Source organism: Xiphophorus couchianus, chromosome 4, assembly GCF_001444195.1.
Source record: "Xiphophorus couchianus chromosome 4, X_couchianus-1.0, whole genome shotgun sequence".
NCBI lineage: Eukaryota > Metazoa > Chordata > Actinopteri > Cyprinodontiformes > Poeciliidae > Xiphophorus > Xiphophorus couchianus.
In genome coordinates, this window is record NC_040231.1 from 7,498,093 (window position 1) to 7,512,652 (window position 14,560).

At 38.8% G+C, this 14,560-nt stretch overlaps 1 protein-coding gene across 4 annotated transcripts; it reads right to left on the bottom strand.

Moving 5' to 3' along the window:
* Nucleotides 1-9,882: 9,882 nt before the first annotated feature.
* On the bottom strand, nt 9,883-14,272 carry irx6a (iroquois homeobox 6a). Of its 4 annotated transcripts, none has more exons than XM_028013897.1 (7): nt 13,935-14,272; nt 12,675-12,900; nt 11,903-12,012; nt 11,406-11,701; nt 10,645-11,322; nt 10,373-10,484; nt 9,883-10,082 (listed from the first exon to the last, which is right to left on the bottom strand). In XM_028013897.1, the coding sequence occupies exons 1-6, from the start codon at nt 13,946-13,948 to the stop codon at nt 10,378-10,380; spliced, it is 1,431 nt and encodes a 476-aa protein (XP_027869698.1). In that variant the 5' UTR covers nt 13,949-14,272; the 3' UTR covers nt 9,883-10,082; nt 10,373-10,377. The 4 variants fall into 4 exon arrangements, with proteins under 4 accessions (XP_027869698.1, XP_027869697.1, XP_027869695.1 ...); XM_028013896.1 differs by having other exon boundaries at nt 12,675-12,950; XM_028013894.1 differs by lacking the exon at nt 13,935-14,272 and having other exon boundaries at nt 12,675-13,422.
* Nucleotides 14,273-14,560: the final 288 nt, after the last annotated feature.

Sequence of the window (14,560 nt, forward strand, 5' to 3'; positions counted from 1 at the left end):
TGCTTTCATTGTCGTAAATCTTTTGCTTTTTGATTTTCATGATTTGAAAGTGCCTCGCTGTAAATTATTTGTACTCGGTATGCATAGGTTTTGAGGTGAGCACCATCACAGTAATGATACATTCTGTAATCATGAGGACACTATTCCGTGAAATGCCTCTGCATTCCTTGGTGTGTCTGTTTGATATATGAGAGCCATGAGTAACAGTAAACTGAGCTGATGTAGACATCATGCAGGTGTGTAGACTGCGTTAGCAAGAAACCATTTGACTTGCACAACCACTGTATTATCTGTCACCGAAGCTCCATACAGAGAAGTAGGATCCAACTATAATCCAGTGGAGACATTTTTCGGTGATGCCGTATGGTTACACAGCCATGCTGTTAGTCTGTTTGATGGTTTTGCAAGTAATGTGAAGGGGGAAATACTTTGGTATTCGGGTAAAAAGGGCTGTTCGTTATACTGTAGGAGTTGATAGTCAGTGTGCTGCCTGTCTGTAAGGGAAAATAACTAAGAGTGGGGCCGAAAATACAAGATAGATGAGCTGCTGGTTTGACGTGTTGGTCTACTTGGGTTAGAGCCTCAGTGTTACTGGCACAGGCTGAATTTGGGATGTTTGACATATAAATTGAAGAAAATTGATAGTTCTGCCACCAACAGAGTTTCTGCGTGCTGTCCAAATGACTGGCTTTGCAGCTTGTCACCTGCACAGCTCCATATAAAATGAATGGTTCACGACATGGTGTAGAAAGTAATTTGTGTCCATGTCATATGATATGACAAAAGAGTGAGTTTGTGAGTTTCAGGCAAATTTAAAGATTTTTTTAACACCTAAACAACTAAACCAAGTTATTGAAATGTTGATTTTCTAAATAATCACCTGAATGTCGACACAAACTAATTTTTCTCGGTGCCAGTGATGAGATCATGTATTATATGTTGTGAAAATTTACCTGCTCCAACTTAAAGGCATGACAAATTTGGTTTTAGGTATATGGTGGGAAGATTTAGCAGAATGTTTTCTTTGAGCTTATTGCGTTTTGGGGTCCTGTGGAAGAAAAAGTGCTGTTGGGGTTTATAGAGTAGATGTGTTGTGTTTGTGTCATAGCCCAGGTGTACTTTGTGTATGGCAACCAATTTGAAGATGGTGACTCATTTCACTTGTTGTTCATTGTTGCTTGGGCCACAAATCTGTAGAAACATTGATCCATGTGGCTTTTGTAGTTTGACACTGTCATGTCAGCTATTTGTCCAGTTGTGGGGGGTTCCTTTCCGATCAATTTTTTTTTTCCTAGTTTCATTTTGAACTGAATAATCATAGTAAAACACTAAATAATCCAAAGAGATGGACATAGATAGACCAAACAACACAAAGATAATTACAAATGTTACATATTAGTGAAAACTTAAGGGAAAACTAATATTATTTTACATTTGCTGTAACAAGATGCAGTCAGTGTAAAAAGATCATTTTCTGCCAACTGTCAGATCAAATTATCTGGGCTTTACTACTCTAAAATTATTTAAATTGTTCTTGAAGGGTACAAAACTACATACCACCAATTCTACCATGTCATTATTTATTAAACAATGAATAGAAGAATTTATGAGAAATTAATGACAGACTCACATCAAGGTACATGAAGAGAATATGTTAAACTTTACACTCAGTGTGTGGTCAAGCTATAACACAACTTACCCTATTTAAGAACCAAGCAGGACATCAGGAGCAAGCACCAAAAGCCAACAGATGCCCAATGTGAAGGCGAAGAAAAACAGAAGGAAAGCCTGAGATTAAAAAATGAGATTCTGGGGATTAGTAAAGGGCATTAAAATGGCACAGACGATTATTCTGATGTTGGTGACACTAACCTAAGGTCAGTAAGCAAAAAACATCATCGTAACAAACAGAATGCAACACTGGAAATAACTGAAGCAATATACTCTCACTGTTTTTGTTTTCTGATTGTTTATTCTATACATGTTTGCTACCAAATAAATGAAAGGGTATTATTGTACATCATGTTTTCGGTTTGATGCCCTGCGACAGACTGGCGACCTGTCCAGGGTGTACCCCGCCTCTCGCCCGGAACGTAGCTGGAGATGGGCACCAGCAACCCTCCCGACCCCATTAGGGACAAGGGTGAACAGAAAATGGATGGATGGGTGGATGTTTTCGGTTTGAGTCATTTAACAATAACAGATGTCACCTGGTTAAGGCACGTGCATGTGTATTTAGCAGTGTAGTGACAATGGAGAAAACAACAAAAGGCCATTTAAGAGCTTTGACAGCATATTAATACCCCTTTAACTTTTCACAATGATGGATCAACACAAAATAGTGTATAACTGTCAGTTTGATGGACAATTACACATTTCTTACAAATTCCTTTACAAGAAATAGTGTTGTATAGATTTGCATTCAGCATTCTCCTACTCTAAGTGATACCACTTAACAAAATCAATACTATTCAATCTATCTTCTGAAAATGAAATAGTATGGCAAAACTGTAGGACTGTAAGCCACCCAAGATATTACCACAGCATCAATCAACAAAACCACCCAGGACAATCGTGATAACTCTGAAGGAACTGAAGTGTTTTACAGCTCAGTGGGAAAACCTGTCAACTATTAGACTTGCAGTCCACAAATCAAACCTTAGGAAACAGTGACATTAGGAAACACATTGTTAAGAGAAAGCCCAAATAAGTCTCATTGGCAGTTTCTCAAAAGTCACATGAAACACAAGGAAGAAGATGCTCTGGAAAAACGAGACCAAGTTTCAATCTTTTTTGCTTTCATGTAATGTGTGGCAGAAACGTAACCCCACACATTCCTATGAATTCACTATTTTTTGGTAAAGGATGGTAATGGCAGCATCCTGCTGTGAAGACGGTTTTCTAGAGACATGGAAGCTGGTCAGAGTTAATTTGAAGACTGATGGAGGAAAAGGCAGGAGAGATCCCGAAAAGGACCTGGAGCGGTGAAATACTTCAAACTGGGCAAAAGATTCACCTTTACAGCAGGACAAGGTACAATACATACACCCAAAGGTACAATAAAATGGTCTATATCAAAGCATGTTCATGTGTTAGAATAGCCTAGTCAAATCCAGTTCTAGCTCTGTTCATAAATGCTTTCCATCCAATCTGACAAAGAAGGAAGGGTAAAAATTTGAGTTTCTAGATGCGTTAATCTGATTGAGACCTGCAGTGGTAACTGCACGGAGTATTGCCTGAATTCTAGCCCACATATTTTTCTTAGTAAAAATAATGAGAACTATCAATCTGTTTTCTTCCACTTTCTCCTTATCATGCAAAATTTTGTGCTACACTGCCTTGTAAAATCTCAACAAAATTACAGAGCCATTTGTGGCTGAAATAAGCCAATGTGTGAAAAAAGTTTTGAATAGCAACTTTAAGCTTCTTACTGTGATAACACTTGAACAAGTCAAAATGATCAAATGAAGTTTGATATAAGCTGAAATGGAAACCTTTAGATCTCACTATGATTTCAGTCAAAAGTCTTTATTCCCACTTTTGGCAGATGGGAGCAGACACCAGGCATAAGCTAAAGGGAATAACGTCCACAGAAGAAGCTATGCCCCAGGAAAATGGCAGCTCTAATGTTACTCTGTGCCATGCTCCATATCTGGTGCACTGGAATCACGCTGAGGGCACGTATGCACTGATGAAGGGAGCAGGAGTGGCTCTTGCTTCTCAAGCATGTCACTGATGATGGAACTGAGACCTGGATTTTTGGACACAGAGCAGAGGTCAAACCCAGGTTAGAGATAGAAGCAGGGGTCACAGTGCAACATCTACCCAGAGCACACAAAGCCAGCTTTTCATCCCCTCTCTGTCCATTTCACCAAGTCTGTAATTGTCTTTGACAAAACTCATTAGCAGAGGCCTTGTAGCAACATCGACAATCAGAAATTCCATGGAGAGAGACATGCACAGAAACAATGTCCCACACAAATTTCATTGCGCCTTTTGACAAAATGTAATGAACTGTGTATATTGTCCCCCTCATGTGAACTCTGAGCAATTGGTACAAAGACTTTGTTTTATGAGCCTTAGCTGCCCAGCGTGGGACACATCAAATGGCACCTCCATGCTGGCTCTTTTGTCAGACTAGAGGGCAAATTATTGTTTGTAATGCTGTTGTTGTTATTATGGCTCCTATTTATACAAAGAGGCCATTGATATAGTGTCATAATAATTCATATACTTTTACATTGCAGGGACATACTCATTAAGTGGGGGCATAAATGAAAAGTGCACATGAGGATGGATGTTCCTGGTGCCGCTTTGTCAGAAGTTAACCTCTCTTTGACCTTTAGCTTAATATTCTACAACTGACTCAATGTGATATTGGTGTAAGGTCATTCCTGTGCATGCTTCATAGAGGGAAAAACGCAAATATGTTTCTGTGCTCTTTTCTGTATTATTGAACCTTGATATTAATGTAATTTTTTTTGTATATTTAAGATTTGTTTTAAAAGTAAAATTTATTGACTTTCCATCTGTTTGCATTTTGATAAAAAAAAGCATAAAACTAAAAATGTGTATTCACTTATGCAGCTCAAAGAAATGCCAAGTGTAAATGTTCAAATTTATGTATTTAATTATTTCATGCCCTATGCTTAATTCATACTTAATTACAGATATCCTTACATATGTTTTGTAAAGATGTTTTGTTTGTCATGTAAAAATCACGCTCTTTTGTGTTATTGACCATCTGAAAGTATCACTTATTGTAAAGTAGTAGGACAAGGCTACAGTAATGCTGGTTATACTGGTGATAATCATCTATTTTGCCTTTGCTGAGGATGGTTTCCAGCTTTTCATGTGTCGCATCTCTGTTTGAAAATGCAGATGAAGTTTGCCAGGGTGGGAGTGGATGTAAATCCCAGTCTCAGTCATAGATGACCACAAGCACAGTTAATCATGCCATCTTCTCTATTCATGTCATGTGTTCAAACCACTGACTTACCAGACCACCTGTCATTTGTAGCAGTTAGCTGGTCTGTAGACCTAAAAAGAGCAAGGGGTGCAAAGCTGCAACTTGGCCCAAAAAAGACTAATGATGTGTGACAATATAAGAAGGGCAGTAGGGTGCCTGGGGAGGCCAACAGACAATGTGTGTGTGTGGGTGGGGGGGTAGCTTATGTGTACAGGTGCGATGGGAATATACTTAATTAAATATAATTTATGGGATATTTTGATAGAAAAATTCTATGTTGGTTTAGAAACACCCTCTGATTTCATACAAGGGATGGTAACAGATTAAAGTTGTCAAACCAATTTAAGGATTCATGTTTACCACAGCTTGTTTTCCTTCATTCCTTTTTGCATATTTGTGCCTCATTCACAGATTATCTAAAATCTGTTTTGGATTATGCAAACACGCTTTCACAAGCACCCTCTTAAACCCCCTCTCCAAGATAAAAGAAAAAGTAATTTACCAAGAGGAAGGAGTGTATTAGGGAGATTTTGCTGTGCATATACTCTACCTTAACAACTTATTCTTCTGTAATGCTGTATTTTGTCACAGATTTCATGTCTCGTCTCAGATTAAAAGATGTCAGAAAAACAGAAAATCTTCTGCTTAGCCCCTCCCCCATTATAGCAAAAATGACAAAATGCCTATTCACTCATTGTCATTAAACGTGATTTTGAATACACAATCTTCTTTATGCTTTATTTATAGACATTCTCCTCTCTCTCTCTCTCTCTCTGTCTCTTGTGTTCTCTCTGTTTTTACTGTCTTTACTTTTCCAACATTTTCCTATGTTATGATCTAATTACGCACATTTATCCCATTATGACAATAACGAGCTATTGACGGGGAAAAAGTTTTAGATTTTTGAAAATGTATTAAAAATAGAAAAACCAAGAAGCCACATTTATGTAAGTAAATACATTTTGATAAATACATTTTGGATCCACCTTTGGTAGCAAATATAGTCTCAATTCTTTTGAATATGATGCCTCTATTTGAGCACACCTATCTTTAGGCAGCCTCACCCATTCTTCTTAACAGTTCTTCTCAAGTTCCATCAGTTTCGATGGGAGATGTCAGTCTGGGTGTCAATTTTATTTATAAAGCACTTTAAAACCAGATATGTGCAGTATTCATAAAACACAGATAAAATACATAAGAATAAAACACAAATTAAAACAGACAGGGCAGTAAATTACAATGTCAGGCCTTATGGAAAAGCTAAAGGATAAAAATGAGTTTTAAGAAGTGATTTGAAGTGTTCCAGACTAATGTTAAAAGGCAAGTTGTTCCGCAAATTAGGAGCAGTAAAGTAACAAAATGTGGAAAAGTGAAATGCTTATATATGGCATGTGTCTATATAAAGCATGGTATGTATGTGACAAGGCACCAGTCAGAGCCGACTGATATGCCATAATGGTTCAGTTTTTTCACATCTGGTCTATACTGTCTATAAAGGATGCATATTGGACATGCTAATTGCTTCAGGGACATCAAAGCCATCAACTAGCCCCTGCTGTACTCAAGGTACATCACCATGGTGGTAATCCCATTGTACATGCACCATTACCTTCAGCATAAGGCAGCTTTTCTTTACTGCCTGCTGTTTAATCAAAATTGGTGTTAAATATTTGATACATGCCATCGCAACATATTAATGGATGCATCACGGATGATTATTATAGAGGGGGACAAAGAACACTCCGGCTCTCCATTAGCAGCATGTCATTATCACTCTGGCAGTAAAAGTTATGATCCATCCAGATGCAGGACATTTCATATCATTTCTGCCTCCAGATACATTTGTTCCCCTTTGCTCATCTTCAGATTGCTTTGCTTGATCTGTTTGATGTCTTGAACATACTTCAATGTTAGGGTTTGATGTGACAAGTTCCCAGCTGTTTGAGTCCTTTTATCTCTCACAGGTGGCTTTATGTACACAGGTACGTCTTAATAAATCAGGATATGATTAATTATTCAGTCTGTGTCTTAATTCCATATAAACATTGAAATTCATATTATGTGGGTTCCTTGCAAGATGTTTATTTTTAGCAGGCCATCAGCCTGTGGCTCTCCTGAAGTGTTGTGTAAGCCCAGGTTGCTTTATTAACATTTAGCTTGTCTTGTTATGTCTGCTGTCCCTCTCTTGACAACATACTCTATATGGGGTTTAGATCAAGCAGGTTTTCTACCCAGTCCAGCACTTTGGCACCATGGTCATTAAACCAGGTATCGGTGCTTTTATCAGTGTGGGCAAGTGCCAAGTCCTGCTGTATTTTTAAATGAACATCTCCATTAAGCTTGTCAGCTGAGGTAAGAATTAAGTGCTCCCACATTTCCTGACAGAAGGGTGCACTGATTCTGGACTTGATGAAGCACAGTGGACCAACACCAGCATGAAGCACCTCCTCCATATCCATCACATGTAATGGAAACTTCCCACTGGACCTCAAGCATCTTTGATTCAGATCCTCTCAACTCTTCTTCCAGACTCTGAGATTTTTATTTTCTATTTATATGTGAAATGTACTTGCATGTAAAGGAGACAAAAAGACTAGATCAGCAACAGTTCAGTCTCCTTTTTCCTTAGCCCAAATCAAATGAATCTGATGTCATCTCTGTGTCAGGAGCAGCTTAACCATGCAGTAGTTGTGTGCCGGATAAGTGTGTGTGTGTGTGGAAGCCCTGATTCCAGCACCACTCCACACTGTGTAAATCTCGCCAAAAACTCCTGAATGGACTTTGCTTCACAATCCTTTCCAGGTTGTGGTTAACCCTGTTTCTTATTCATCTTTTTCTTACGACACTTTTTCCTTCTGCTTAACCTCCCTTCAATATTTTTGGATTCAGCGCTGTATAAAAAGTACATTTGTTTTATAATGACTTTTTGTGGCTTACCCTCTTTATGGAGGGGATCAATAAGTTTCTGCTGGACAAGAGGCAACACTTATCCGTCTTCTCTATGACTGTTTTGGTCATTATAAAAATCTTTTTTTTTCTATTGCCTTATATAATATTCCATTTTGTTGAAAAGCTGAAATTTGAGTTTTAATAACTAAATGCCACAATTATCAAAAGTAACAGGAAAACACATACAAGCTTGTACTGAATCATTTTAAACTAAATAAATAAATTCCTTTTATGTTACTTTAATTTCACATCTAATTTTTAGCTGTCAAGCGGTAAATGCATTTGTCCCCTGACATTTGAATCTCTTGTTTGTATTTTCAAAGATGTGGAATTAACATTTTTATTATTTGCCTTTTATCCCTCGAGGGTTTTTCACCGGACAGAAAAAAGTAATCTGAGTAGGCCTAAGTTATTATTCTTGTCCGTCCTCTTCCTCACTGTGTAGCTTTTCACGGATTAATCTACGAGCCAAGGACACGCAGAATGACCACAGCTCCACGGTATTGAGTCCGAATCGCCCTAACACGGGGGGGAAAAAAACTTTTTATTACAAGCATAATCCCTCTCAGACGATCTGAAATGAGGTTTGTGTTGGCTCTCGAATATTTGCAGGTATTGTTTCTGATAGTGGTCCAGATTCCGATTTAATCTTTCCTGGTGTAGTAATAATTCAGAGACGGATAGGAATTCAAAATAAAAGAGGGATAAGACAATTGGAAAAAAGAAAACGGTAGTGAGTGATTTATAACGCCATTGTCATTGTGACAGTAATCAAGTTTTTTATTTCAAACTAGAAATTATTGAGTGGTGTTATTAACTTAGGTTTGTTGATTTATGATCATTTTTCTTCTTTTTTTTTCCATTTAAATCTTTCAAATATAGCTAAACTCTCCAGGTGGATTCGTGCCTAACAATCATCCTAAGGACAGCTACTTTATCCGACATCTTTTCGGAACCATTTGATATTTAAAGTTTGGATTTTATTGGCGTCTTTTTTTTTTTCTTTCTTTCTTTCTTTCTTTCTTTTTCTGTCGACCGTCAACATGGATCACACACTACAGTGATCAGCTTATTAGGCTACGTCTGTCTGTAGGAGAGAAACGAGTTAGTCCATAACGAGATGCTCCACGAGCAAACCAGCACAATCAAAGGGGTTTTATGATCGACCATGTGAACCTCTCTGTCGGGTTTGATCCTACAAATGACCTTTTAAATTAACACAATATTAAGTTAGTGCAGCGGCTCGCTACACAGGGGACAAAGCAGCATTCATCTTCCGCCCCTGCCCCGTTGCTCGGTCTGAACAGCAAAAAAGTGTTTGATGCCACTCCTGATTAGATGCTGACAATACAGAGAGGATGTCCCCTTTCTTCTGCGACTTGTGGATTTTACTCACGTCTCTCCTCTGAATTATGACCTTCCATTAGTGCTGAGGCTTCAGGCGTTGTGTCAAGATTAAAAATAAAATGAAATAAACTTTGATCAAATGCGCAAATGCAAATGTTTTGTAATTGGCTGAATGAGTGCTCATATCTGTAAATAATAACAAAAGACATGGTCTGTTTGGGGGAAAAAAAAAAAATGTATTAGAAATGTCCCGAAAGGCAAACAGAGGGAGGGCGCACAGTTCAACACAGTGACAAAAAAAAAATAAAGTAAAATAAAAAGTAAAAATACATCCAAATTAAGCGCAAAACAGCAGATCCAATCCTAATCACTAATTCCAGGAAGATTTCCTCAGTTACATCAATCAGAAATCACACAATACACACAATAAACATAATTTAAAAAAAGAAAAAAAATAAGACACACCTGACTCATAAACATAATAAATAATAATCCAAAAATGTTGACATAACAAAAATGTTAAATACACAGAGAAATAAATAAGTTATGCTACACTACACGATTGCCATACACAAATTCAGCCCGTTTCATTTTGGGCCATTGCTCTTACACTTTGCATCTAGAAATATTTTTTGCATAAAATCTTTTTATCGCCATAAAAAAACAATGTTGTGCAAAAATGATAGTCGAGTCCACAGTTTGATAGTTCTCACTGCAACAGAACCAGGCAGCTCACAGTCAGCCGCCACATGGTCAGTGTGTCTTTTAGTGCATAATAAATGTCCCATTTAGCTGTTGTTAGACAAGCCCCAGAAATCTGAGAGAGGAAAACAAACAGAGGGAAAAAATAAATGAAAAGCTGTTAATATCTCTTCTTATAATCAGGAATAAATATATAAACTGTACTACAATTAATATTTTAATTTTTATAAGATTTTCATCCTACAGTTCTTATGTAAGGTGTTTTTTTTTCTTTTGCTCTCTTCTAAATGTGAGGAAAGAAACACTTGAAACATAGCATATTTGGTGAGTCTTTCATGCCTCATCCTCCTGTGTGTGCGTGTTTACTTCACTGGTTTCTTCCAGCTCAGTGCAGCTGGCACTCACCTGCTTCACCTCTTCATGACTGGTCTGAATGCAGTGACCTTGTCGTTCTGCACAGTCCCACAGGCTTCGCTGAGGTCAGATGACTGATTCTCTACCTTGCCACTGGAGAATCCTGCGTGTCCAAGTAAAAGCACACCTCAAGAAAGTTGCTTCAGGTTGGGAAAGTGTTGTTTTCTATCATAAAATCAAATGCATTTTCACATTTGAAAAATAATAGGATCGCAAATGCAGTGTTATTTGAATGTTGTGGAAATGAACTTTTGCAGACATACCTTCGATTGCTGTGTACTGACAGGTATCTGGAAGGGCAGCATAGGATGAGCTGTGAAGTTGGAGGCCTTTGTGGCTATAGCTGCCTGTGCCGTAAACTTTTGAGTGCAAGGATGAGCCCTCAGGGAAAGAGCTTTCTGAATTTGTGACACTGTTAGACTCAAGCAGGCCTCTTGTGGCTCCACATTGTCCAGTAGGAGCCCTGGGAAGTCTGCTGCTCTGTAGTTGACAGTCCCCAGTTAGGCTTCCTGTCTTTAGCTCCGAACCATGCTGCTGAGGATTTAATATAACCCCTGAAGCTGCGGTACGAGCCAACGACCAAATGCGTGGCTTTTCTGATGATTCAAAATGAGACAGGGACACCGCTCCTGCTAATGGGACACTTGCAGGACCCGCCTTGGACACAATTGGATCTATGAAATCCGATGGGAGATGCGGGAGGGCGGTGACACCTTTGATGCTGCAGGGGAAAGTGTGGAAGCTGTTTGTTAAGCTCAAGTGAAGGTCAGAGCTGCAGTCTCTTTTCAGGGGAGCTCCAGATGCAACCATGGATCTCTGGAGGTCCTGCTCATCTGCTGCCACCTTTTCACAGTCGCTGTCCAGCTTGTCACAGTCGTCCTCATCCATGTCCTCCAGGTCACTCAGGTGCAACTCTTTCTCTTCCTTGCAATCACTGGAATCTAGATGAGAGAAATAAACGTGTGCTGTATACAACTTCATGAAATAGTGGGAAACTCTCCGTAGACTGTGTTGTAATATTTACCTTTGGTGACACAGTCCTGGTCACTCTTATTAAAGTCCTCCTTTCTGTCATCGTTAGCCTTATTCTTTGGTGACCAGGTCATCTTGTTCTCCTTCTTTAGCCGTCTCCTGGCATTGGCGAACCACGTGGACACCTGGGTGAGGGTCATCTTGGTGATGATGGCCAGCATGATCTTCTCTCCCTTAGTCGGGTAGGGGTTCTTGCGGTGCTCATACAGCCATGTTTTTAGCGTGCTGGTGGTTTCACGCGTGGCATTCTTTCTGCGAGCTGTGCCATTAAAGTCCACCGTCCCATATCTGCAAAGTGAAACAGGCACAAACAGACCCTGTCAATCTCTTTACTGCATCCTTTAATAATTAGATTTTCATCTCCAGGAGCATCAGTATGTGGTGTAACGCTGATTTCTGTATCAAAGAAAAGGGTGAAGGTGGAAAATATAGCTTTTGATGTTTAGGACTTGCTGTATGAACATGGATAAACATAAATGTAGAACTCACCTGTCATATTGATACTGTCCCAGTGAGTGATCGTAAGGATAGTAAGCAGCAGTTTGAGTAATGCCAGAGTGTAAAGTGCCTGTGCTGTCCTTAATGTCATATTGTGGATTCTGTTAAAAAAGGAAGAGTTTGTAGTAAGTTTGACTGCTTTTGAGAAATTGTTTTAATGCTTTTAAAAAAGATAATTTGAAAGATTTTTTGTTTTTGTTTTCCTAAACCAACTTGTTTTTAGCTCATATAAAAACAAGCATGTACACCATTTAACGCAAATGGGAGTTAGAGCTACATCTCATGGGTTTCATGAATAGTTTACTGGTGTGACTGCAGTTTTTACTGTAAAGCACTCTTGCAGACATTAATAGTAGTTTCACCAAAACTGCTACAGAAACAAGGAATTTAAAGTTGAAGCAAGACTTTTGATTTCTTTTCTTTTTTCAAGTACATTTTTCTGTCAAATTATGAACAAATTTCAATTTTATAAAAAAAGATCTACAAACAAACAGTAACTTTTTTTCTATCTTTGAAGCAAAGCAGAAAAAGTACGTTTTGACTCTTGAGTGATTTGTATTTCTGAAATTCTTCACCTCATTTTATTGATGCTATTTTCACACTGATAATTCTAAGGAGAGGCTAATATTGCAGCTGGATTAAACTGCCTTTCAAGACCTAATTGTTTGCAGTGTGAGATAAATTGATAAGCCTTCTGATCGATCACCTGAGCTCCCTCAACCCTCCCCCCCTCAACCCGCTTTTGCGCGCCTGTGAAGCCCACCAGAGTGGAGTAGATAGCGGATGGGTCGGTGCTGTAGGGGAAGTAGTTGGCGTAGTTCTGGCTGGCTGCGGCCGCAGCGGCGTAAGGAGAGCCGTACATCCCCAGCGCTGCGTTCAGCTCCGTCCGGCTGCTCGCCAGGAGCCGGTTCTCGTAGGAGGGGCAGCAGAAGGAGGCGGCGGCTGCGGCTGCGGCGGTCTGAGAGCTGCCTGTCCCGTCAGATACCGACCTGGAAATCGAATCGCAGCAAGTCGTACTGGGGTTTGCCGACACGAAAAACTGCATGAAGAGAGTCGTGGATAAATAATGGTCATTAATGGATTCGGCTCTGAAGTGGATATCTGTGACAACTCTGAACTGATTGTGGACTTTGCGCTGCAAAAAAATGTACTTGTGCTGAGATGACGAAGCGAAAAAAAAAGCTAAATGCTTGCCTAAAAAAATAAAAAAAGGTTTAATTGTCATGTGCAACCTGCCTTAGTTCAAGGTAAGTCAGCATTCAGAAGATTTCGGAAAAGAGAAACTAGTATTTTTACTCAAAAATAATGCACTCTTATTTATGAAATGGCTAATATTAAATAACATATTGTATAGTAAGTCAATGTCAATGTTAATTGTTTTTAAATGATGTTGAAACAATAAAAAGTTCTGCGCGTAAAAGGTGACCTGTTTAATTTTTTTAAACAACTTTAAAACCACGAATGTGATCCGGATAAATATAAAATACAGAATGTAGTTAAGCAGTAATAATCCTGCAATTTAATTCCACGAGTTTATCATTCCTTCTGATAAAAGCTAAAAATATAACAAAAATCCACCTAAAAGTTGCTCCATAACTTTTTCTGGAGAGCAACGACTGTCCCCTGATCAACTAGTTTGTCATTTAGAGCAGGAACAGCTTGTGGAAATTTTAAAATGACTTTTATTGGTAGGAAAAAATATATTTTTCCTAAACAAGCTTAACACCCACACCGCGCATCAATGTGTTCAATCGGTGACATTCATCTGTATTGTCATTTGAAAAGCACGTGAGTTCATTCATAATTCAGCGTAATTGGACATGGGTGTGTGTATATTGATATTTGGTTTAACAACAAAACCACATGGCTGAAAATAGCTGTCAGTAATGTCTGAGCAGTGGCAGAATGCTAAATGGTTCGCATTAAAATTAGATCTCAGTTACGTGTAATCAGAGAAAATATGCAAAACTCCTGAATTCCTATTTATTTAAACTTAAGAGAAATGAAAGGAGAGATGACTTACTTGTGAAGTTGCATTGTAAGGATATCCAAACTGCGAGAAAGACATTGCTGCTTCCTTTGTTACCATCAGGAATATTCTTCACCCTTGATCGATTGCAACCAATTCTACTTCAAATCCATCGTCTTGCACACACTTTCCACGCACGGCCTTTCGCTCAATAATAGATGACTTCAGTCAAAAGGAGGGAGAGTTTGGAGTGGCAGCAGCTGCAGATTGTTTTATATGAATGAATAATCCCCTACAGGATCCGATAAGAAATTAAATTAAGCGTCATTAAGTGGAAAAAAAAATGTTGTTGTGTTGGCTGAAGGAGGCTTAAAGGATAAGTAAGTCTTCCAAGTTATGGACTCTGCTTGTGCTATTATTTGTGGCTCTATAGTTCTTTAGCATTCACCCATGCAAGGGTATCAGCGTGACGTCACTGTAATCCCGGAACGGCAGGGGTACCAAGGATAGAATAATGTCTATGCCAATCACATCCAGCCCAGGGTTTTCTTAAGGTGCACTGTACACTTTCTTGTCCTGATTTCTATTCTTTTGCCCATTTTTTCCCCCACCGTGACATACTTTTTGGAATAAGTCCACCACCTTTATTGAATCACTGAACGCCAAACCTTATAAATAAA